The sequence below is a fragment of the Phytophthora ramorum genome (genome assembly GCF_020800215.1).
Source record: "Phytophthora ramorum isolate Pr-102 chromosome Unknown Phyram_PR-102_s0002, whole genome shotgun sequence".
In the NCBI taxonomy this organism is placed as follows: Eukaryota; Oomycota; class Peronosporomycetes; order Peronosporales; family Peronosporaceae; genus Phytophthora; species Phytophthora ramorum.
In genome coordinates, this window is record NW_027150648.1 from 1828832 (window position 1) to 1851612 (window position 22781).

General features: G+C 53.5%; 9 protein-coding genes across 9 annotated transcripts; 4 read left to right on the forward strand and 5 right to left on the reverse strand.

The window, feature by feature from the left end:
• Positions 1–324: 324 nt before the first annotated feature.
• Positions 325–1489, forward strand: KRP23_1984 (putative arabinogalactan endo-beta-1,4-galactanase A; the record flags this gene model as incomplete). The annotated part of the gene is made up of 2 exons (XM_067886660.1): positions 325–530; positions 616–1489. 2 exons carry the CDS (start codon positions 325–327, stop codon positions 1487–1489), a joined length of 1080 nt encoding a protein of 359 aa, XP_067749322.1.
• Positions 1490–8762: 7273 nt separating this feature from the next.
• On the forward strand, positions 8763–10104 carry KRP23_1985 (putative arabinogalactan endo-beta-1,4-galactanase A; the record flags this gene model as incomplete). The annotated part of the gene is made up of 2 exons (XM_067886661.1): positions 8763–8968; positions 9054–10104. The coding sequence occupies 2 exons, from the start codon at positions 8763–8765 to the stop codon at positions 10102–10104; spliced, it is 1257 nt and encodes a 418-aa protein (XP_067749323.1).
• Positions 10105–10922: 818 nt separating this feature from the next.
• Positions 10923–12060, forward strand: KRP23_1986 (putative arabinogalactan endo-beta-1,4-galactanase A; the record flags this gene model as incomplete). Its single annotated transcript, XM_067886662.1, has 2 exons — positions 10923–11128; positions 11187–12060. 2 exons carry the CDS (start codon positions 10923–10925, stop codon positions 12058–12060), a joined length of 1080 nt encoding a protein of 359 aa, XP_067749324.1.
• Positions 12061–12172: 112 nt separating this feature from the next.
• On the reverse strand, positions 12173–13516 carry KRP23_1987 (uncharacterized protein; the record flags this gene model as incomplete). The annotated part of the gene is made up of 1 exon (XM_067886663.1): positions 12173–13516. The coding sequence occupies one exon, from the start codon at positions 13514–13516 to the stop codon at positions 12173–12175; it is 1344 nt and encodes a 447-aa protein (XP_067749325.1).
• Positions 13517–13679: 163 nt separating this feature from the next.
• KRP23_1988 (uncharacterized protein) lies at positions 13680–14723 on the reverse strand (the record flags this gene model as incomplete). Its single annotated transcript, XM_067886664.1, has 1 exon — positions 13680–14723. One exon carries the CDS (start codon positions 14721–14723, stop codon positions 13680–13682), a length of 1044 nt encoding a protein of 347 aa, XP_067749326.1.
• A 186-nt stretch (positions 14724–14909) lies between these two features.
• Positions 14910–16316, reverse strand: KRP23_1989 (uncharacterized protein; the record flags this gene model as incomplete). Its single annotated transcript, XM_067886666.1, has 1 exon — positions 14910–16316. The coding sequence occupies one exon, from the start codon at positions 16314–16316 to the stop codon at positions 14910–14912; it is 1407 nt and encodes a 468-aa protein (XP_067749327.1).
• Positions 16317–16600: 284 nt separating this feature from the next.
• KRP23_1990 (uncharacterized protein) lies at positions 16601–18406 on the reverse strand (the record flags this gene model as incomplete). The annotated part of the gene is made up of 1 exon (XM_067886667.1): positions 16601–18406. One exon carries the CDS (start codon positions 18404–18406, stop codon positions 16601–16603), a length of 1806 nt encoding a protein of 601 aa, XP_067749328.1.
• A 142-nt stretch (positions 18407–18548) lies between these two features.
• On the forward strand, positions 18549–19478 carry KRP23_1991 (Secreted RxLR effector protein 48; the record flags this gene model as incomplete). Its single annotated transcript, XM_067886668.1, has 3 exons — positions 18549–18662; positions 18734–18894; positions 18965–19478. The coding sequence occupies 3 exons, from the start codon at positions 18549–18551 to the stop codon at positions 19476–19478; spliced, it is 789 nt and encodes a 262-aa protein (XP_067749329.1).
• Positions 19479–19638: 160 nt separating this feature from the next.
• On the reverse strand, positions 19639–21980 carry KRP23_1992 (6-phosphofructo-2-kinase/fructose-2,6-bisphosphatase; the record flags this gene model as incomplete). Its single annotated transcript, XM_067886669.1, has 2 exons — positions 19639–21673; positions 21760–21980. The coding sequence occupies 2 exons, from the start codon at positions 21978–21980 to the stop codon at positions 19639–19641; spliced, it is 2256 nt and encodes a 751-aa protein (XP_067749330.1).
• Positions 21981–22781: the final 801 nt, after the last annotated feature.

The following is a 22781-nucleotide window of genomic DNA, read 5'->3' on the forward strand; positions in this document are numbered from 1 at the left end:
CGAGAAGGTGTCCATTATCACCTTGTTGCGTACAGTTCAGCGGGAAATGTAAAGTCTCCGTTTGTTTAGTCTCCGAATGCACGTGTCAGTGTCAAGGATTGCCTTGGCACCAGCTGCACAAGCAGCAAGAGATCACGCTAGGATGGGGGCTCGCTGTTGGGAGAATAATCTCTTCAACATGTTGAAGGATCTGTACTTGTAGAAGCACTTATCTCGTTGTTCGTTCCTAAATCAACTTTTTGGTCGCCGGACTGCACTGGACCTGCTCGTCATTCTCCAATTCCTACCCCAGGCAATCAGTTCGAGTAGACAAGTAGTGGGAACATGGTCGTCGGAAGGACGCTGCTTTGGGTTGGTGTGTGTGCGACAGCTCTGCTCGACGTTGCGCAAGCGTTGACCAAGGGCCATGATCTATCGTCTGCTGCCGTCATGGAGAAGGAGCAAGGCACTGTTTGGTACTCCACAAAGGGCAAGGAGATGGCAATCGAAGAGATTCTTGGCGCTGGAGGCATGGACAGCGTGCGACTTCGGTGCGTACTAGTCCAGCTACACTATCTCAATATATTCACCTTACTGAAGGAGCTTGGTACTAACTAACAAATTGATACTTTACAGACTTTGGACAGGAAAAGAGTACGGCTTGGACTACACCCTAGCACAAGCTCAGCGATTCTCCAAAGCGGGATTCAAGATTTTCCTAGACTTACACTTCTCCGACACCTGGGCGCAGCCGAGTGACCAGCAGACGCCGTCGGCTTGGGACGCTTCGTCCGTGGAGACGTTGGCGGCGGCATGTCGCGACCACGTCAGCTCCACGCTGAAGGCGTTCACCGATGGCGGAGTGGAGCTGGACCTCTTGTCTATCGGCAACGAGATCACCGACGGATTTCTCTACCCGACTGGTAAGATCAGCAACGACGATTTCGGACCTTTTGCCAAGCTGTGGAAGGCGGCACGGGAAGGCGTTGCGGATGCCGTGACGGCTGGAAGTACACAGCCGAAAGTGATGATTCACATCGACAACGGCTGGAAGTACGAGACAGTGTCGTGGTTCTTCAAAGGTCTGTTTGATGAAGGAACGGTGACCACCGACGACGTGGACGCATTTGGGTTCTCGTTCTACCCGTACTACAACACGGAGGCGACGCTGGACGCTCTCACATCGTCACTTACTCAAATGGCAAACACGTACAAGAAACCGATTTACGTGGCGGAGACGGACTGGCCTACGAACTGCACGAAGGTGACTCTGAGTGAGAAGTACCCAGTTAGTGCACAGGGTCAGCGCGAGTGGGTGACAGCTATTGTGAATGTGTTGGAAGGTTTGCCGAGCGCGCTTGGTGCTGGTATTTTCTACTGGGAGCCGGGCTACATCAAGGTGCCGGGTCTGGGCAGCTCGTGCGAGTCAAACCTTCTTTTCGATGTGAACTGGGATAATTGGCCGGAGACGTACGCGACGGCACTTACGTCGGTGGACATGTTTAACTGAGGGTTTGCCTAATCTTCTCTTTGAAGATTATGCACATTTTTGCTTACAGATCTAGTGCTGTTAAAACTTGAGTAAATTTCCTAAATGTTTATGGTTTCATGCCGGAAACCATAGGGTAAAAAAACAAATGGCCTTTTTTTTTAATGAACCAAACGCTACTATTATAATCACTATCTCTTGCTTCTGAACATGGAAAATGCAGTTGTGAGTTTACTTTTGATTATGCTTTTGACAAAGTGATTCCTGTTAGTCAAAAAGCGCGCAGTATCTCGATGGTAAGGCAAATGTATATGTTAATACACTCAGTGTTACATGAGCACATTTTAATTGCTATATGAACTCGCTTGTTTTCGGAGATATTTGACATAATCCCGAGCTGTTAGTACAGAGCTCAAAAAAGAAAACTACAATATAATAACGATAGTGTTAGAAATTATCGCATAAATTCAGTGTATGAATAAACAGAAAGCGGGCGCCATTAGACATTTTTGCTTACCTTTTACAACTTGATAGGCTCACAAATATGTCTGGGGTACCTCCTGTTGGACGAACGGGTCAACTAGCGACGTTGCTGTCAGAGCTGAACCGCCTGATCGATGAGGACCGTCTCTTTAGTTGTAGGAGTTTCCGAGGCTGGCAGCAGGACCCTGCATTCTAACACTCAATTCATCCTACATCTTTCCTCACCACGAGAACTTCTCCAAGTTCCGACAGATCGCGCCTGTTGAACTGCCCACCACGACTGCAACAACGAGCAACGCCCCCACCCTCAACAAGGACGTTTTGCAAAACGAGGCACAGTCAAGAAATTAGAGATGTCAACTCCAAATTTTGGCTGTGTCTGAAACCGGCATATAACACGGTTGGATGCGCTGATCGCCAGAGAACAGCTCTGCTGGAGGAATAAATCCATTCAGTGAGATTCAATCCTATTTGTCGCCGGGTAAGTAGATTGGTGTTACTACGTATAAGTAGATTGACGCTAAACCTACTTACTCAGACTTGACGACGCGAATCTGACTCGGAAAACATTAAGAGAGTTGTCATAAGATTTAAAGATGGCATTATCGGCAAACAAGCACTCTAAGGAGATCCTTCATAAACAAACCAACGATGGCAACATCGCGCGTAAGCTGCCCCCTGTGCTAGCATAACCTCGCCGCAACTAGCATACGGGCTCATATCGGCCAGCTGGCATGCGTGGAGCGTACTTGCCCAGAGCTGAGAGCTAGACCCCTTGTGCTTGCCCAGCTAGCCAAGAAGGACTATGATCGTCGCTAAGCTCACGCCTGTCGCGACGGCATTCAGGATATGGGCGTCAGACTGCTCGAGTGGGCAGCGGTCACCTCTGTCGAGGTTGATCAAGGCATCCCAATGCAAGAGACACCAAATGCCCACCATGTATTCGATACATTTGTCCCAGCTAGCCCTGTTCCATTTGCATCAAGAGAGGTGGAAATTATTGACATGACAGACGATGACAAGGTCGATGAAAGTACCTGCTCAATTTGCCAGTACGTATCGGTGGATCCGGTGCCACCGCGTTCGTCCTGTCATGCAATGTGCTCCGAGTGTGTGTTTGCTCTCGTCGTCCATTGTATTACAGAGGATGTTAACCCGCACTACCCCATTTGCCGCGTCATTGTGCTTGTAAAGGCATTTGTTTAAACAATGTTGTATTTCAATATATGAAGCGGTTGGCCGGACCCCGGGTTCCCGCAACAGAAACCGAAAAAGGCGGGAATTATTTATTTAATTTTGGACCTGCGGTCGCGGCGACCGAGTGCAAAACTACATCGTTTAGGAAACCAATAGCGCATTGGGGCCGTGTCGAGCAGCAAGTCGACCGTGGACCCCGTGTGGAGAAGCAAGACGCCCTTGTTTCAAGAGCATCAAGCGAATATGACGCAACGGCGCGGAGGAGGGTTGCGGTCAACAATCCCGCAACGTAAACGGAAGAAGGGTTCTGACCGACAAGCTGCCGCATACCTTCGAGCAGTAGAGCTCCTGGGTGCTGACACCGTGAAGCAGATAAGACAGGATTGGGAATCTTGGGACACAAACTTCGGTGGCAGGGAGTGGCAACAATCTGAAGGCGTGGTGCTGCAGTTGATACAACAGGGACTATCCGAGCGCGTGATCCGATCCATTATTCCAGTCGGTGGGAGCCGTATTTCGAGGCTGAGAAAGGTCCTTAAGGATGGAATTGACACCTTACACACAAGAAGATTGCCAATCAAGCCATGGCACGCATTTAGTGAGCTGGACCTGGATGCTTTTAAGACTTACTGCGCATCTTGGACACTCGAGGATGGTTTTCCCTGCGCCCACCGCCGCCCACGTCAGTACTTCACAGAGCCGAAACTGACGTGGGTTGTCGTGCATTCTCGGTATGTGGATGATATCTTGCGCGCCCATCCCGACGCCAGAACGCTAAGCTATTCACGCTTCACTCAGTATGTGCACTTTTACTACCCTGGCGTCCGCTTAACACGAACTGCAGAAGACGTGTGTGATTGTTGTATTCGAAATTGACCAAGGTGTCTGCACGGCGCGCAAAACGGTAAGTACGCCAGATGACCAATCGATCATATTCTCGATGATACCGCACAGCAACATCGAGTCTGTCCGCAAAGCAGTGTTGGCTGAGCTTTTTGGAGCAAACATCAAAAGTGTTTGGGAAGCATCCGTTCGCGGCGTCCAGCTCCCTCGCCATCCAACCAAAGAACTATCCGCAAAGAAAATCAAGTCATTGTCAGCTAAGTATTTCTCAATACCACAAGAGCACCTCGGCTACTATCCTGCCGTGCCTGAAGCGATCCTAAACGCCCCAGAGATCAATACCGAGCACACCGAAACAGGAGACCCCAACACTGATGCCACCGCGGGAAAACACAAGTCTGGTCGACCTCACAAGAAGAAAGTGAAGCTGCGAGCTAAACAGCCTTCCATTCTGCAGTTCTTCAGCTCTGCTGCGAAGTAGAAAGATAAAGTAGTTTGACCTTTTTTTAAAAGAAAAAAATACCATTGCATTTTACCAAATACCGGTTGTTTTGCCAGAACCGGGGTCCTTGTGGGACCCCGGGTGCCCGCCAAACGCTTCATATATACTATAAACTGACGGGATAGAAACCATATCATTGAATACAGAAACAGCAAATCACGTCATCAGCTTTTCAAACTTATTGTACTCGTACGACTGACCTTGTACAATTTTACACTGAAATCGATGTGTAATCGTGGCCTAAACTTGTATGATTTTACACAAAATCCGAAAGATATAATTATCATAAACATACAATTGCACTTGCATCATTTAATAATATAACCTAGAGGGGTTGGTTAGAAAAAATGTATAATGTATAAACGTACCGAATTTCCCAACCAGTTGGCTGTCTCAGACAAATTGAATGCCACTTCGTCGTATAATGGTTGATTGTACATTTCGTCAAACGCGTACGTAACGCAGTGTGCTTTATCGATTCCGTTCAAGTACTCAGTAGCTAGTGGACGTGTGTCAGATAGTTTAGAGTTGTAGAACTTGTAGTTTTCACATTCACTCCGCACCATCTGAAACACGAACGCCTGCTCCGGAGGCGACAAGGTTGACCCCTTCTTCTCAGCGATCGCTATGATGTTTTGGTCACAGAATCGATGGCTAGATTCCAGGTACAGCTGACTCACAGATGAGATAAATCCGTTTTGGTGATCAGAAACAAAGATGAGTTTCCATCCATGACCAGCGGCCTCCACCGCATATTTCATGTGCGACAGGAACCAACTCCAATTCATATAGTCTTCTTGCTCCACCAGAGCAAGACCAAATACAAGAATATGGCTGGCGAGGGGGTTTTGTAGTCACGAGAAGAAACACACCACACTTGTTCATGTCACCCTTTAAATAGGTCAAGGATATGTTTGTAATATTGCATCGCCTGCAAACAAGCACCAGGAAAGAAACAGGCTATTGAAACCGCCATGGTCGTGCTTCTCCAAACCAAAACTCGATTTGGCGTTAGCCTCCGTAACCATGAGCAGATACGCTTCCAATATCTGGTAGCTCTCAGTGATATCCTCGCGTAAAGATCCAAGAAGATCTCGTTTCAACTTCGACACCATCGGGCGGTTTGTAGTGATTCGTTGGATTTTTAGAAAATCCAAAATGGCGTCACCTGCGACTGAAGCCCAGGTATTGCTGTAAGCAGGAAGTATTTCTCGCTTTAGGATGCCGCGTCGTCCCGTATGGCACATGGCGCTGACATTGCTGTTGCGTATCAGCCACAAGGTCGTCTTCAACAAACGTGTCTTTTTGAAAACCAGCATGCATGCGCCAGATTCATCTACGTGACCTACCACTGATTGCGTAACCCATACACTGTGATTAAGATTGGACATTGTTCGACACTCCCTAGAATCAGCGGCTGTTACCCTCCAGGCGCTTGCACGCGTAGTTCGCGTTTCCTTCCCGGGTGGCCTTTAACCAGCTATTGTTCGTCACACGAAGGGAAAAGCCCTGTCGACGAGCATACTCCCGACAACGAAGTTGTACATCCTTTCTTGATCAAATTAGCACTTTTACCAAAGCAAGTGAACAGTGTGACAAATGTGTTAATAATGAGAACGAAGTTTTTCGTTAAAATGCTTTTCCCACAAAGTGAAATTTCATGCATTCGTGATTCTAACCAAGTGAACATCTAGCACCAACCATTGTATTTGAGCCGCAAGGCACAACCGCTCTCAGTTCCAATCCGCCATACCTTCCTCCGACAAACTACCAGCAAGCAACGCCAACATGAACGTGCGTGGAACTAAGGCCCGCATAGTGTGTGCGCACAAGGACGGCGAGAATTGGCGCGCCGTCGCCGCTCACAATGGCATCCCCTATATCACGGCTCGGTGTGCGGTTCTCGGCGAAGACGCCGATCCCAAAAGATACACGGCGGCGTGCGAACAGCGCGTGTCAAAATGTCCGTCGAGGTCATGAGCAAACTGGAGGAGTATCTCGACGAAGACAGCCGGCACACCTGCGAGCAGATGGGTGACAAGTCGTGTAGCGACATGGACGTGTCCGTGAGCATATTCTCCGCTCACCATGCTCTTCGGGATATGGTCTACAGCCTTAAAAGCTGCGCATTTATTAAGAAGATTTCAATGAACAAGACGGAGAATAAGATCAAGATGATGGCTTTTGTGGAGAAGTTGAAGAAGTACAGACCTCATCACTGCGGTATTGGCGACAGAGGAGTACTGTATACAGGCACCGATGAACAAGATTGTCGTCGTGACCAACAATGCGTCACATCACGGTGAGGTGAAGACGTTGGCGAGGGAGATGCTTGTGATGGACGGCATCATGAACAGCAACAAGCTGGTCGTGCTACGCCTCGCCCCGTACAGCCCCATGCTTATCCCAATTGAGGGCAGCTGCAACGTGTTCAAGGCGAAGATGCACCGCTACATTGCTGAACAGAAAGAAGGGTTTCTAGTGAGGGGTGAGTACAGCACGTTTTCCGCGCATTGTTAGGCTCTCATAAAGGAGGCTGCTGAAGTAGCCAAGTTTATAATTACTCGTCGTCTGGTTTGTCTCATGGAGCGCCATTGTCTTAAGGCGTCGTTTGCCGCCGGCAGAGGCGAGGACATGGAGCTGGGCAAGTAGCTGGGTGTACCCCTATTCACTTGGGTGAGAGCTCGACTACAGTAGCTCGATTTTCAAGTTGTTAAAAATAGCTTTTTCTATTCTAATTATTTTGTGCAAAAAATTGGATGCTCACTTGCTTTGGTAAAAGTGCCAACTCAGTTATCAAATGGTGTGGTGCTGACCGTGTCTCAAACATTATGTCCGCCAAGTTCCTTCCGTGGTCTGTGACTTGGCCATATATGAAAGAGTGTGTACGATTCATCTGGAAATCGACATCACTGTGAAGGAGACCCATTCCTCGGAGATCTTCGATGCTCGCAGTCTCGACGTGGCTAGTAGAAGTAACTAGAATCGTTATATTGTCTCACGCTGGTACGAAGGTTGGACATGGTAGGTGGAGGGACAGCGGAGAGTTCTGTCGAATAGCAGAATGAGGCAAGGAATGTGACAGCAACTTGTGTGGTGGGCTCACGGTTGCGCAACAAGTGGATTCTTCTAGGTAGTGTTTTCGTAGCAGCAGCAAAAAACACAGGAGTCTTGACACCTCTGCCAAAGAGTCGTTTAATGCGATGCTTTAGTAGGGCATAATATATGTAGGTACCAATTGAAAACGGACAAACTTTAAAGTGTACGAGTCGAACGCTCTCGCAAATTTTAATTTATTTTACGAGTCGCACGATTCTACAAAAGATAATTTTAATCGAGTCGTAAAAAGTCGTAAATTTGAACTAATAATTAGGAAAATTAAGGATAAATAAGGTTTGGCTTCAATCTACTGATAAGCAGTATTAATAACACCAATCTACTTACCCGGCGACAAGTAGGGCTGAATCTCATTGAATAGATTAGTTCCTCGCTCTGCTGTGACGTCAACACAGAGATCAAAGGCACCCTAGCTCGAGAGTTACTATCCGATGCCATAGATCTCGGGAAGCTCCTCGATCTCCAGAGTTAACTTGCCTTGCTTTTAATTAACGCAATCAGCCATGTTGGCAGCCGGCTGTTCACTTCGCGGTTTCGGTTGGTAATGGCAGTCTCCATTGGCAGCCTTGTGGTGCTACCACTGGTGGTGATGGCCACAAGGGCTAATTCCGTCATGTCCTCTGGGTAAAATCTTTCCTCGGCATGAGAAAATAGACGAATGTGAGGCCTTCATGTTTCCTTCAAATGACATTGGCGCTTGACCATGGTATTTGGCGCCCAGATTTAGGGCCGCTTTTTTGCAATTCAGAGACCCCGTAATCTTGATTTCAGTATGGTCTGCCCTATTCACTGAGTACGGTTCACCAGATTTTGAGATGGTGAAAAGTGTCAAGTCTCCTCTGCAGCCTGGAGGACATGTGTGCGCGCACCGAAGGTGAAATGGTTCTACGCTACATGTAAGCTTATCCAGTTTAGGTTGGGTGCAATCAATTAGATCACATCTGCAGGGGAAACAGGAGCCTAGTGGCGAGTGATATAATACTTTCGCCGTGCTTATTTGGCACTTCGCTGCTCGTTTTCTTAATCTCCGCCCTCTGGTCGACGACTAGTGGTCGTACATTCGCCTCTGGTGCACCGGATCTGCTCGCTTATGTCACGCTTCTCCATCCTTGACAACCACTTCGATTTGTCAAGTGAACGGAGGAGGGAATTATGCTCGCTCGGAGAACGCTGCTGTGGTTGGGAGCTTTTGCGGCACCTCTGCTCAATGGAGTGCAAGCGTTGACCAAGGGCCATGATCTATCGTCTGCTGCCGTCATGGAGAAGGAGCAAGGCACTGTTTGGTACTCCACAAAGGGCAAGGAGATGGCAATCGAAGAGATTCTTGGCGCTGGAGGCATGGACAGCGTGCGACTTCGGTGCGTACTAGTCCAGCTACACTATCTCAATATATTCACCTTACTGAAGGAGCTTGGTACTAACTAACAAATTGATACTTTACAGACTTTGGACAGGAAAAGAATACGGCTTGGACTACACCCTAGCACAAGCTCAGCGATTCTCCAAAGCGGGATTCAAGATTTTCCTAGACTTGCACTTCTCCGACACCTGGGCGCAGCCGAGTGACCAGCAGACGCCGTCGGCTTGGGACGCTTCGTCCGTGGAGACGTTGGCGGCGGCATGTCGCGACCACGTCAGCTCCACGCTGAAGGCGTTCACCGATGGCGGAGTGGAGCTGGACCTCTTGTCTATCGGCAACGAGATCACCGACGGATTTCTCTACCCGACTGGTAAGATCAGCAACGACGATTTCGGACCTTTTGCCAAGCTGTGGAAGGCGGCACGGGAAGGCGTTGCGGATGCCGTGACGGCTGGAAGTACACAGCCGAAAGTGATGATTCACATCGACAACGGCTGGAAGTACGAGACAGTGTCGTGGTTCTTCAAAGGTCTGTTTGATGAAGGAACGGTGACCACCGACGACGTGGACGCATTTGGGTTCTCGTTCTACCCGTACTACAACACGGAGGCGACGCTGGACGCTCTCACATCGTCACTTACTCAAATGGCAAACACGTACAAGAAACCGATTTACGTGGCGGAGACGGACTGGCCTACGAACTGCACGAAGGTGACTCTGAGTGAGAAGTACCCAGTTAGTGCACGGGGTCAGCGCGAGTGGGTGACAGCTATTGTGAATGTGTTGGAAGGTTTGCCGAACGCACTTGGTGCTGGTATTTTCTACTGGGAACCGGGCTACATCAAGGTGCCGGGTCTGGGCAGCTCGTGCGAGTCAAACCTTCTTTTCCACGTGAACTGGGACAATTGGCCGGAGACGTACGCGAATGCACTTTCATCCGTTTACATGTTTGGCGACAAGGGCTCTTCCCAAGGAAACAGCTCTGCTCAACAGACCAGCCCCACTCAAGAAACCCAGACCGATCCTTCGCAGCAAATGCAATCCAGCTCCTCGCAGCAGATGCGATCCAGCTCTTCAGAACAGGAAAACGAAGATACTGAGCAGCAAACGGCAGCTTCGGAAAGTACCACGTAGCAACAGTAGCCATCAGAAAATATCCTGAAAATATCAACAGCTCCCATCGAGCAAAGCTTTGATTGAAAACTTGAACCACGAGACAGAGCGAAATACAGTGAAGCAAGCCCGCTTTCAAATACATGTAGTAAACAATGGAGGTGCCGCCCAGCTTTCATCCTCGTGCAACCACAGCCTTCGGGCACTCCGGGGCTCGTCTGCAGTGCGTTCGGCTTTGGCACGGCGTAGAGCGTGGAAGAGTGCTACTGAAAGCGCTGACGAAACCAATGCGTGAACACTTGCAGTGACGAGTGCAAGGACCACATAGCTGCTTGATCTATGTTGTCGATATTTCCGAGCTCAGGAATTCACGTAGGAGGTCGATCCGAGACTTCTGTTAACGTGGGGTGCTACCTGGGAAGCACACACCCAAGGGGGCATATGTCAGGTTAGTGACGCGTAACACCGCACTAGATCTACTACAGCAAGAACCCTTGAGATGGGATACATGTACTCCACCAGTGAACTTCAACCGGAAGACCTCAGCCGAGACTTCAACGGAGCAGCAATCTGGTTAAAGACGACACTGCCTGCAGGCTTGATGCACTGTTCGAATGAGTCAGCTACTACAGTCATACTTCAAGGATCAGACTGAGCAACTACACTACGAGCTTACGTGGTATTTTTGCAGCTGAATGTAGGGATCCCTGCTGCTGCCTCCCTCCTCACAAACACCAGTGCACTAGTCGTGCACTCCATTCCAAGAGCTTTTCGAGAAGCTCATTCCCGATTTTCAAGTCTGCTCCGCAAGTCCAACAGCAAAACAACCAAGGAGCCGAATGTTTTTCAAGTCGGCACTTCTCGTTGCCGGTGCATGCGTTGCGAGCGTGTTCACCACCGCTGCAGCGCTGACCAAGGGCCACGACTTGTCTTCCGTTGCTTTGATGGAAACAACCCAAGGTGCCCAGTGGATCTCCACCTCTGGCAAGACAACCACGATCGAATCCATCCTCGGGGATGCAGGCATGGACTCTGTTCGACTCCGGTACGTCCACTTGTCAGCATTAACCTACACCACTCACCTCTCTGACGGTATAACGCAGCATTTGGACGGACGGTGACTATGACCTGGACTACACGCTGGCGTTGGCCAAGCGCTTCTCCAAGGCAGGATACAAGATCTACCTGGACATGCACTTCTCCGACACGTGGGCAGATCCGCACAAGCAAGGCATCCCTGCAGCATGGGACAAAACGTCGGTCACGACGCTGGCTGCTGCTCTGCGATCCTACGTGAAGTCGACGTTGAAGTCCTTCACGGACGGCGGTGTCACCATCGACATCCTGTCGCTGGGCAATGAGATCACAGTCGGATTCCTCTGGCCGACGGGCAAGATCACCAACAGCAATTACGGTAACTTTGCTACGTTGTGGAAGGCTGCGCGTCAAGGAGTGACGGATGCTGTAGCGGCCGGTACCAAGAAACCCAAGGTCATGATCCACATTGACAACGGATGGGACTACGCCTACGTGTCCGCGTTTTTCACCGGGCTCTTCGCTACTGGTACGGTGACTACCAGCGACGTGGACGTGTTCGGCTTCTCGTTCTACCCGTTCTACGACTCGAAAGCTACGATCAGTTCACTCAAGTCTTCGCTGACTCAAATCGCCAACAAATACCAAAAGCCGATCTACGTCGCCGAGACGGACTGGCCGACGGAGTGCTCCACTGTCACGCTGAGCGCTAGTTACCCAGTGAACGCCAAGGGCCAACGCCAGTGGGTAGCTGCTATCATCGACGTCCTGAACGGTTTGCCAAGCAGCTTGGGCGCCGGTATTTTCTACTGGGAGCCGGCGTACCTGACGGTGGCGGGTCTAGGCAGCTCTTGCCAATCGGCTCTACTCTTCAGCGTCAACTGGAATAACTGGCCGGTGACCTACGCGACGGCGCTCTCGTCTGTCTACATGTTCAGTTGACCAACCGGTTGACGGAGACCATAGCGTCTAGCCTGTTCTTTTGCAAAGTCGAAGAGTTTAGTTCTCTTCGAAGCCCAACTAAGCTTGATACCTGTCGAAACATACTGTCTCCTTAGTGTTCCCTTTGAAACTGGGCAAATCGATCTCGAATTTGCCTTTGCTGCTGATCGAGTAGGTTGGCGACGAATGTGGCGTCTCCACTTTGCCCCGGTTCACCCAGCCGCTCGAAGAAGATTGCACGCACCAGGTCGGTACTGAGACGGAGATCGCGCTCGATGTCAGCGCGCAGGCAACTGACCGTTTTCTTGAATTGCTTCTTTTGAAGTTGCTCCATGGGTCCGGACAAAGTGCTGCAGTCTTGAAGATCTTCGTAACTTCGCTTTGTACCAGTCTGAACTCGACCTGAAACGCGGCCATGAGGCGCCTCCGTACGCAGTTTTGGCCTCGGTGTGACCTCTGTCGAGACTTCTTCGGTACTCTCTTCACTCTCATCGGAGCTAGAGCAATCACCGAGCAACGTCTGGTCAATCCTTTTCTTGGGTTTTCCATCTTCCGTGTCGGCTGGAACGCTGTAGATTTTGCCATTTTCTGGAGCTGGGGCTGGCAAAGTGCATCCAGAGGAATCTACGCGCTGCATTTCGTCGAAAATGTCGTGGCTGATGTCTTCAAATTCTGCTGGGAGAGCGTACCAGTCTACACGCAAGCTTTGCTCGCTGTCTGAGAGCTGGAACCACGTTACGGGGGCGTGGCGCTCGTTGAAAGCTCGGATGAAGAGATACGAGGCGGCAATGCGCTTCATTTTTCGCCAAGCGCTGAAGGTCGAGTGACTCCAGGGAGTGTATAGCGTCGCGGACTCGTCGTAGCCCTGAGCCATGAAAGCGCTGACCAAAGTGTTTGACTTCTTCATCACATGACTCCAAGACTGTACGAGAGATTTTACTTCGCACGGAGACCAACACGAACTGCACTTTGACGGGTGCTGAGCTTCTGTTTTGGGCTTGGATGCAATCGCTTTCCGCACTTTTGCCCACTTGCGCACCGATTTCAGCTGGAGAAGCGTCTTGTAGGACGCCCGTGTAAGGTTCCAGCAGGTTTTCCTGACGGACGTAGGCATCTCCACTCGGTTCCGTTCTTCTCTAGGCAGATCAAACCACAGGCGGCCACCGGCCACTTGCTGAATCTCGTTGAAGCGGTTTACAACTTGTACGACCTTGTAGAGCTTGCAGCGCTGGCATCCGATACTGTCAGAAGTGCGACTTTTGTTGGTCCGCTGCGAGAGTTGTTCGGCAATGTGGCTGTTAATGCCGCCTCCACTCTTCGTCCGCGAATGCATATACGCTGTAGGGTTAGATTCCAGCTCTCTCCACAGCTCAATCATTAGTGACACCTCTTTCTCGGTCCATTCCGGGTGGAGGAAGCTCGGGTCGCTTCGATCAAAGACCCCCGCGGACTTCATCCTACTTGAGCAAGTGGTTCTCCCCGCTTGAAAAAATAAAAACGAGAAAGGGAACGGCGTTGAACAACAACGTACGAGGTTCAATTCGAAAAGTATATTCCTAATGGAACGAAGATTGACTACACCTAGCACAGGTCCCCCCTCTGCTGGTCCTCCGATCGGATCATTTTTTCTCGTGGTAACGCGGTCCAAGAAGCGCGCGGTTCTCAGCTTCTTCACGGGTCCGTTTCTCCATAAACTGATCAAACCGATCGCGGATCTGCTGCTGCTGCATGTTCAGCACCTTGGTCACGAAAGCGACGTCGCCGCTGCTCTCCGGGTCCTCAAACTGGTGGCTGATGATGGAGCGCAGCATCTCCGCGCTGCGTTGGATTTCGCTTTCAACGTCAGCACGCAACTTGCTCGCGGCTCGACGCATTTTCTTGTTCTGCAGCTCCATCATGTTGTCGAGAAGAATATTGCAGTCGCGGTGCTTGCGTTTGGGCGGAAAGTCCAGCTCTGGCTTGGGCTGCTCGGTTTCCTCCAAGGTGGGACGTGCTGGAGGAGAGCACGCAGCAGTCAATGAGGATTCATCGCCAGGACTCGACACCAGGCTGCACGTAGAGCTGTCAGAGCGCTGTTCCACCGGCGTGGGCTCCATCTTTTCTTCCTCGCGCTCCGCTGTCGGGGCGTTTGACTCGGACGGTGAGAAGAAGTCATACCCTTGACGCTCCGGCATTGTTGCAGCTGATTCCGTGCTTGCTGGAGAGATGAAACTCGAATCCACCCGACGCTCTTGACCTCCTTCTCCTTTGTTTCGTGCATCCCCACCCAGCCAGCGCTGAACTCGATCCATCGTGAGCAGCTTGACGAAGGATTCCTCACTGAGGCTGGCCGTTAGGCATCGCACCCTACCCGATATCACTCGGCGGTGTTGCTCTCGTTCTTCGGCACTGAGCTCAAACCATAAACGCCCTCCCTCCCGTCGACGATCCTCATCAAACTTCTGCACAAACAGCACAAAGTTGCGGATCTGGTTCTTCATGCGATTGACCGCCGTGGAGGAGCGAACGAATGAGCTCCGCCGTGAAAACAGAGCGTATACCTTGGCGTGAAGCGTCCCCGTACCTCGCTGGCAGCGCAGCGTAGGGTACTTCGCCTCCACGTCGCTCCACGCCTGAACGAGGACGTCGACTTCGCTCCTAGTCCACGAGGTTACGTTCGACATCGGAGCTCGATCTGCGAATTCCTAACTGGCGGGTGCCTCGACACGGAAATTGACGGCGTGCTGCACCGTCCCAAGCGTAGGAAGTCAAGTCGGAATAAAGGTCATATTAGAGGATGGCAGCAAGCAGCGCCTCGTGCGCTTGATACCCTTATGAACGCACCAGTCCTTCCCAATGGTTACTGATCGTTACGATCTCGACCGGGAGCAGAGTTGCCGTAGCAGCGCATGGAAGTCCTCTCTCTCCTGCTGTCGCTCCGTGTGCATCTGCGCGAATAAATCCATGAATTGCTCCTGCTGCTTGCCTACCAGTGACTCCATGAAGGGCACGTTCTGCTGAGGGTCTTCAGGTGGCGTGCGCTGGTGCAAGATGTCCAGTAGCATCGCTTGGTTCTGCTTGCGTTCCTCCATTCGCTCCTCTCTGAGATCGTGCATGAGCTGCTCGAAGCGTGCGTTTTGTGCCTCGAGAAGCGACTCGACCACCTTCTCGTCTACTTGAGGCTCCTCGTCTTCATAGACAGAAGGAGGTGGCAGTGTGGCGGGGAGAAGAACGTCCTCCGGGTCGGACACTTCATCGTCGTCATGGGACGGAGAGAGGCTGGGGGAAATGGCCGGCGAGTCCTCCGACAATGCCTCGGACGACACCGACGGTTTCCGCGCCTTCTTCGGGGTCCGCTTCCGCTTCCGGCCTGTGATCGCCGCTAGCACCTCCTCCTTCTCGATGATGACGCCGATTTTGTGGTACGTCTGTCGGTCGATCTCGCAGCCCACGCGTTGGCTCGACTTGGGGCTCACCAGTTTCCGCTGGAGACGGAACCGCTCGTCGAAAGTGAGCTCGAACCAGTCTGATCCGTCAAGAGCCTCCAGTCCGACCACGCAGCGCGTGATGAAATGGTAGGACTGGATGATACACCGTCTCTTGGCTGTGATGGACCCGACCGTCGTCTCGCTCGATCCCCCCATCGCAACGAACTTCTGTCGAATCAACCAGTTGGGCAGCTTGACCGTCTCACTCGGTTCGTTTCCGAGGTCGAGGAACTCGTCCACTGCGTCTTGCCACGCGTCCACGAACAGCGCCCAGTCTTGGGTGGTCCACGGCTTGGGGGCGTCCTCCACCGCCTCCTCCATCTCTGGTTCCGTGTCGTTCTTCTTGCGCTTGGGTTTCACCACCTTTTGCTTCAAGGACCCACCCCCTTTCCCCCCACAGACGTGGTCGAGTTGGCGGAAGAGCTCGGGACTCACGACCGTCATGCCCTTCTCCTTCTTGTTGGTCGCCCGACGCAGCTCGTGCTGCTCGGCCGCCGGGAGTTCAAACCACGAGGGGGACCCCGTCCGCCGACTTTTCTGGTTCGTGTCCACGATGAGGCGGTACGACATGCACAGGCGGTGGTGCTGTCGGGTGACCGACGACAAGCTCCGTTTACTGCCGCCCGAGAGAGCGCAGAACCGCGCGTGCAGCGTGGAGCGCTCCCCCGTGGACAGAATGAGTCGGTCCTTGGGGTCGTCCACGACTTCTTCCCAGGCTTGAACCAGTTGCGACAACTCGTCTTTGCTCCACGCCGCATTGACTCTGGCGGTCGAGCTTAGTGTCGACATGTTGCCCACTCAATTGGGCCCTTGACGAGGTGCTGGGGGCGCTCGGGGACGCTCTGTAGCGCTCAGGGGCGTGCAGAGGTCGGTTTCCAGCCGTCGAATTGAGATTTCGAGGACTGTCGCGCTCACTGGCTGGGGATTTGTCGAAAACTGGACGGAATCACTTGGTGTTTGTATGGCTTCCAAACTTTATACCCGAAATTTGCCGGAGAAGGTGGTGCAACATCGAAATTCAAGCGCTACTTTGGTTTACCCAATTCATGCAAACTGCAACTATACTTGCTCGGTCACTCCTTGTGCTCCTGGTCCTGGCTGCCCACGAGGCGAGGCCCACCCAATTCTCGCAGCAGCATCCGAGCTTGCTCGCGCTCCTGCGACCGCTCGTCCTGCAGCTGGTTGAACAGCCCCAGCATGTGCTGGCGCTGCTTCTCCACCAGCGCTTCCACGAACGGAGCCGGTTGATCGGATTTCTGGGCCGACGCACTGCGCAGCTTGAGCGCCTCGAGGATGATCTCCATGTTGTGCTGGCGCTCTTGTCGCCGCTCCTCCTGGAATTCCGCGAGAAGTGCCTCGAACCGCTGGGTCTGACCGTCCAGCAACCGCGACACCCACTTGGCGTCACTCACCCCCGTACGACGGCGCTTAGGAGGCGAGCCACCGCTACTTGCAACGTCGGCAGGGTTCACCTCGCGACTAGATCTCCGCGCTCCGTTCTTTGCAGAATGAGGACGTCTAGACACCACCAGGGCCTGTGAATTTGCTCCTCGACTTGAATTTTCACCCCTGCCATTTCGAGCAGGTGCAGCCCAGTCGGAGGTCTCATCTTCCGACTCGGACGTTCTTTCTGCAACCACAAAGCCACGAGGAGGGCCACCGGCATACTTTCCCTTGCCTAACTTCTTGCCTACCTTTTTCCGAGGATCCCTCGCACCTTTTGCCGTTCGTCCAAGAAGCTCATCTAGAGTCACCGGGGCGCGCAGTGCACTGGCCACCGGCGTTGAAATCGCTCGCTGCGCCCGGTCAATCTCGCCAAGTCGCTGATACACCTCTTTCTCAATATAACACGCGTGCTCGTGGTGGTGTCCGTGCATCTTCTGCAGTTCCATCCTCTCGTCGGGTGTCATGCCAAACCAGTTGGGGCGCTCACTCAGCGACGCCAGCGTGCGGAGCACTCCACGCAGCGACCGGAACGCCATCATGATGGCGTGTTTCTTGGCGCCGGTTGACTGGTTGGTGCGTGGCGTTTTGTCTCCGCACAACTCCACATACCGCTGGTGAATCAGCGAGTTCAACCGCAGGCCCTCGTTCCGCGACGCGAAAGAACCTTCATACCCGTTATCAATCAACGTCGTCACGACCCCATGCCAGGCCGACATGAGGAGTTGTTCGTCTCGTTTCGACCACTTGGACGTCGCCTTCCCCTTGGCTTTCCCCTTTGCTTTGGGCGGGGTGTAGTCCAGGTCACTGTCCTTGCGGCTTCTCTTGGTCGGTGCGTACTCCTCCTCCACCGACTCTTCGTCCGATTCGGACGTCGCTTCCCTCTTTGTCTCCACCTCAATCTGCTTAGTGTTTGTCGTCCGAACGGGGGACGACGGAGGTGACAGCGACGGTGACAACGTCGGTGGCGCCTCGTTGTTGGCCCGGAACATGGGCAGCCCCGCCAATGCCTCGGCCGCCGCCTTCATCTCGTCGGCCATTGGGGGCGACTGCAACTGCTCCGGGGGTTCGCAGATCCGCGCAAGGTACTGGAACTCGTCCTGCGTCACTTCCGCGAGGTCCCCGAGGCGCCCGTTCATGCGGCGCAGGTCGTCCTGTTGCTGCGGCGGCAGCTGGAACCACGTGGGACGGCCGGCGCGCGCGCTCTCGGCGTTGAATGCGCGCAGGAACAGGAAGGTGCGCACGAGTCGCTGGCGCTGTGCTTCCACTTCCTGGATGGCGATGGGTGCGCCGTCCCGCGGACGCAACGCGTCGAACCGCGCGAGCACCTGCTGCAACTCGTCGTCCGTGAGTTCGTCGCGGTCGCGAGGAGCCGCTATCGCCTGCTCCCACGCCTGCAGCAGCGCGAGCAACTCGTCTCGTCGCCACTGGACCATGTTCGTTCGACTTTGGTTTCTCTCGCCTGAATCCTAAGCTCTCGATGGTTTATTTATTTATATGGCGAGTTGTATGAGACTTTAATTGACTTTCGAAGGTACTGGCAGTTTTTAAGAGCTTGCTGTGACTTTTTGACTGGCGATGGGAGATACTGCGAGTATCGTGCAGGTGTTCGACGAGGGCGAAGTGGACAGAGTGGAGGAGTCCATCCGCGTGCGCGTGTACGACCAGGACCTGAACTTGACCCTGCTCATGGTACAAACTTCGTCAAAAATGCCCGTCGCCATGTCTGACTTGTACGACCACTTCAATGTTCATTGCTACAGCAAGCGGATGAGCTCGCTCCGTTATTTTCCGGCGCCGCGTGGGCCGGCACGTTGCTGTGGGACGCCGCTGTGCACTTGACGAGGCGGTTTCTGGTCGAATATCGCCAGGAATTGGCGTCTTCGACCAATTCGCTGCGTGTTTTGGAACTCGGTGCCGGCATGTGCGTAGATGCTTGTCACTTGTTGAGAAAGCGGTGCTGACAATGGTGAGTTGGTGACATTTTGACACAGTGGCGTGCCCGGTATGGCGGCGCGTGTTGCAGGGGCCAAGCACGTGGTGGTCACGGAGCAGGACGAGCTGCTGCGCTTGATGCACGTCAACTTGGCGGCCAACGCGGACGTGCTGCGGCTTCCAGGAGGTGAAGAAGTGGGTGAGGATGTGGACGACAAAGGAGAGATTGTGGCCAGGTCGCTGAGCTGGGGCGTGCAGGAGACCCGAAAGTACTTGGCCGAGTTCCCCGACAAGGTGGACGTGGTGCTTTCGTGCGACTGCATCTACGAGCCGCTGTATGGTACGTCCTGGCGCGAATTGGCGCAGACGATGGAGCTATTGTGTTTGGCGAACCCGAAGTGCGTCGTGCTCATGGGCGTGGAGCGGCGCAACCAGGACGGCATCGACAAGTTCCTGGCGTTTGTGGACAAGGAGACCAAGCTCGTCTGCAGACTGGACGAGCAAACGGTGGGCACCAACAAGAACCGGTTAGAGGTGTATTATCTAGGTCTGCCCGCAGGCGATCCGGAATGAAGAGTATGCAACAGGCAAAGCACACCGTGCCAGGACAGGACTACCAGGCGTAGCTAGGCAGGTCGTCCAGGTCAGTCAAGACAGACAAGAGATTTGACACGGCACGACACACCTTCAGCTGGTAGGATGTTTTGGACTGGACTGATCTGGCTGGCTTCATCTACATGGGGCGGTGCCACACTTCCTCGCACTTGTAGGCTCTGGGCGTGACCTGGATGACCACGTGCAGCGGGATGTTGAGCGTGGGGCACTCGTACGGGGACTTGTTCGTGAGGTAAGCGTACAGCACGCGCAGAATGGCCTGGTGCGCCACGATGAGCACGGGCTGGTCCATGCGCATGAGCTCCGTGATGACCGGCTCGAGGCGGTGGATCACATCCTGGTACGACTCGCCACGCGGATAGCGGTAGTGCAGCTTGTTGTTCTTGCGCGCCAGATACTCCTCGGGCATCTCCTCGGCCACCTGCTCGTACGTCATGCCGTCGCAAATACCGGCGTCGATCTCATCTAGCTGTTTCCACTTCACAATCGACCGACCACGGGCCGCAATGCGTTCTACGGTCATCCCCGTACGCAGCATCGTCGAGGTCCAAACCGCGAGCTCTGTGTCGGGTGTCGGGTAGTACGCGTCAGTAAACCGGTCTAGCTGCTCGGCGTACTGCACTCCTAGTGGACTAAGAGGCGCATCGCCACCAATGCGCTTCTGTGTGTTGTACATACTCTCACCGTGGCGGCTCAGCCAGATCGGTCGCGGCTTCAGGTTCAGGTTCGCCATCAGGAACATGATCCGCGACTGCAAGTAGCCGTACACCTGGTTGCAGAAGATCTGGCGGCCAACATCGATGATCTTAATAAACGGCGCGCCCTCGAGGTCCGCCGCAAGGGGTTCGTAGAGCGATTGGTAGTGGTTGATGCGGCTGTTGTAGTCTTCTGCTGCCTCCTCCATCGTCTGGCCAGCGTAATCTGCAGAGTTCAACTTCATCTCGTTGATCGACGATGCGATGAGGTTCGGGTCATCACACACGGACTCGATGAACATCATCTCGCACTTGTATCGCTGGTGCACCTCGTTCACTAGCATCTGTCGGCGCTTGCGCGTCACGTTCGTGGCATCAAAGATCACACAGTCGCAGTCGTTGCTCTCCAACGCGGCAATCGAGTCCTCGAGACACTTCTTCGACAGCTCGGTGCGGATCTGGAACGATTCCTCGTTGAACGGGTCCCAGAACGCGTGGTTCACGTTCGAGCCAACCAGCTTTCGGCGGTATTCTCCAGTGTTAAACGTGCGCGACTGGTGGCCCATCCACGTCAAGTGGCGCGCCAGAATGTGGCCAATGTACGTCTTACCACGACCAGGCAGTCCAACCAGGAAGATAATGAGCTTGCCTCCGCTGCGGTGCTGCGGGGTCGTCTGCATCGCAGTGTGCGGGCCGCGCACCAGCACGGACCGGTGTCCACCCAGTTGGGCGCGGGTGTTGTGCTCGTGCGTGACGAGGTCGCCGCCAAAGTGCTGCGTGGTCGCTGCCAGCAGCACCGAGTTGGAGATGGCGTCGTCCATGTAGTTGGTGTACTTGGGCGTGGCGACCACATCCGTCGCCGCCAGGTTCGTGCCCGACGCCGCGTGGCTCAGGGACTCTTCACTCTTGGACCTGGTCAACGTCCCAGCCCGCGGTCGGGCCATACTGCCGCTGTGTGCCAGCAAACTGTGGTTGCTCATGCGGCGCTCGTTCACCTCAATGCCGTACTCCGAGTCCTCCATCTCCTGGGGTTTGCGAGGAGCCGTCAAGGGCGTGGACCTGGGCGTCGGGTCCGACCGACTGTCGTCACTAGAATGATGCGTCTTGTTGGTGGGCGACCGCTGCGGACGCAGCACGGGGGACGTCTGCAGCCGCAGCTTCATGAGCTCCTCACTGGCCACGGGGTTCATGACGGGCAGCCCCTCGCTGGCGTCACGGATGATGGTGCGGATGGCGCGCTGCAGCGGCTTCTCCTTGGTCTGCGCGTCCACAAGTGGCGCGATCTTGATAAAGTTGTTGAGGTTCCCGTACTCGTCGGGCGCGAACGCCACCTCCGGGTCGTACTGCCACGCCCCATCCACGCAGAACTTGAACAGGTGCGTGCCCACAGGCAGCCACAGTTTGGCGCGGAAGAGCGGCGCGCCGTCCTGCTTCTTGAGCAGGATCTGCGAGCCCCAACTGCAGCAAAAAGCACGTTAGCAGAGCAGGTTTTTCACGGTTAGAAGCTGGAATGACACGGTAGCAATTGTAGGAGGGGTACGCACTTGTTGAACGAGCCCGTGACGCCCACGGACGCGCAGGGGCGGGGCCACTCGAGTACGGCCGGATACAGGTGCTCCGCCTCCTCGCTCAGTAGCGGCGGCTTGACGTCGCGCGCGGGCTCCACGTGCACCTTGAGGGGCGCGGAGGTGGGCGAGTTGAGAGACAAGGGGCTCGTGCTGCCGTCCACGGGGCTGGCATCTGGGAGCGTCGCGTCGGAGCTCATGGAGACTTGCGTACGTGGCTGCCGTTTCGATTGTGCGCCAGTATCGGAGCGGTTGAAGCGTTGGGTGTATAGTGATGTATACACGGTATACACCGAGGGTGGACGATGCACCGGCGATGTCGCAGGCAGCACAAGCGACTTTTTTGGAGAAAGCGGTGCAATGGATTGGAGTGTTTTGCATCATGGAGATATCGTGCAGTTGCCTGGCCACAGAAATGTTTCTTGCAGGGGCTATCGAAGCGCAAAACAACTCGTTTTGGTTTGGGAACGTCAAACGCATTTGGCACTTCAACACTCCGCTCCCCACTACTGGTATAATGCATGTATGATATTATAACACCTGCCTCAGAGGTGCTGCCGCTGGCGACGCAACGTTGGTGAGGGTGGACGATTGCCATTTGGCCTGCTTTTGGCGTTATCGAGCCGACGACAGCGTCGTTGATCGAGTTTCTGCCTTTAAAGACAGGGACGTATACTTGACGTATACTTCCAACTAGGGCTAGGTTTTCGAGAGGTGACCAGCCGATGTCATCACCTCAAATTATCGTTTTACAAAGGGTATGCGATGTCAGGGCGCATGTACAATACACTTTAGTAAATTCGGATAATTGATATTCATGTTATATAGAGGGTGATTAATTTTGCATTCGCAGTATCTTTTCGCTATTGCCACGCTCACCTTTGCTTGCTTGCAGGCATGTTGCAGTTTTTGCGGAGCATTTTCCATCTCGCTGCAATGAACGCCGCTCGTCGTCGTCTACGAGCCGAACAGCTCAGGATTTTCTTGTCCGTGCGGCGGAA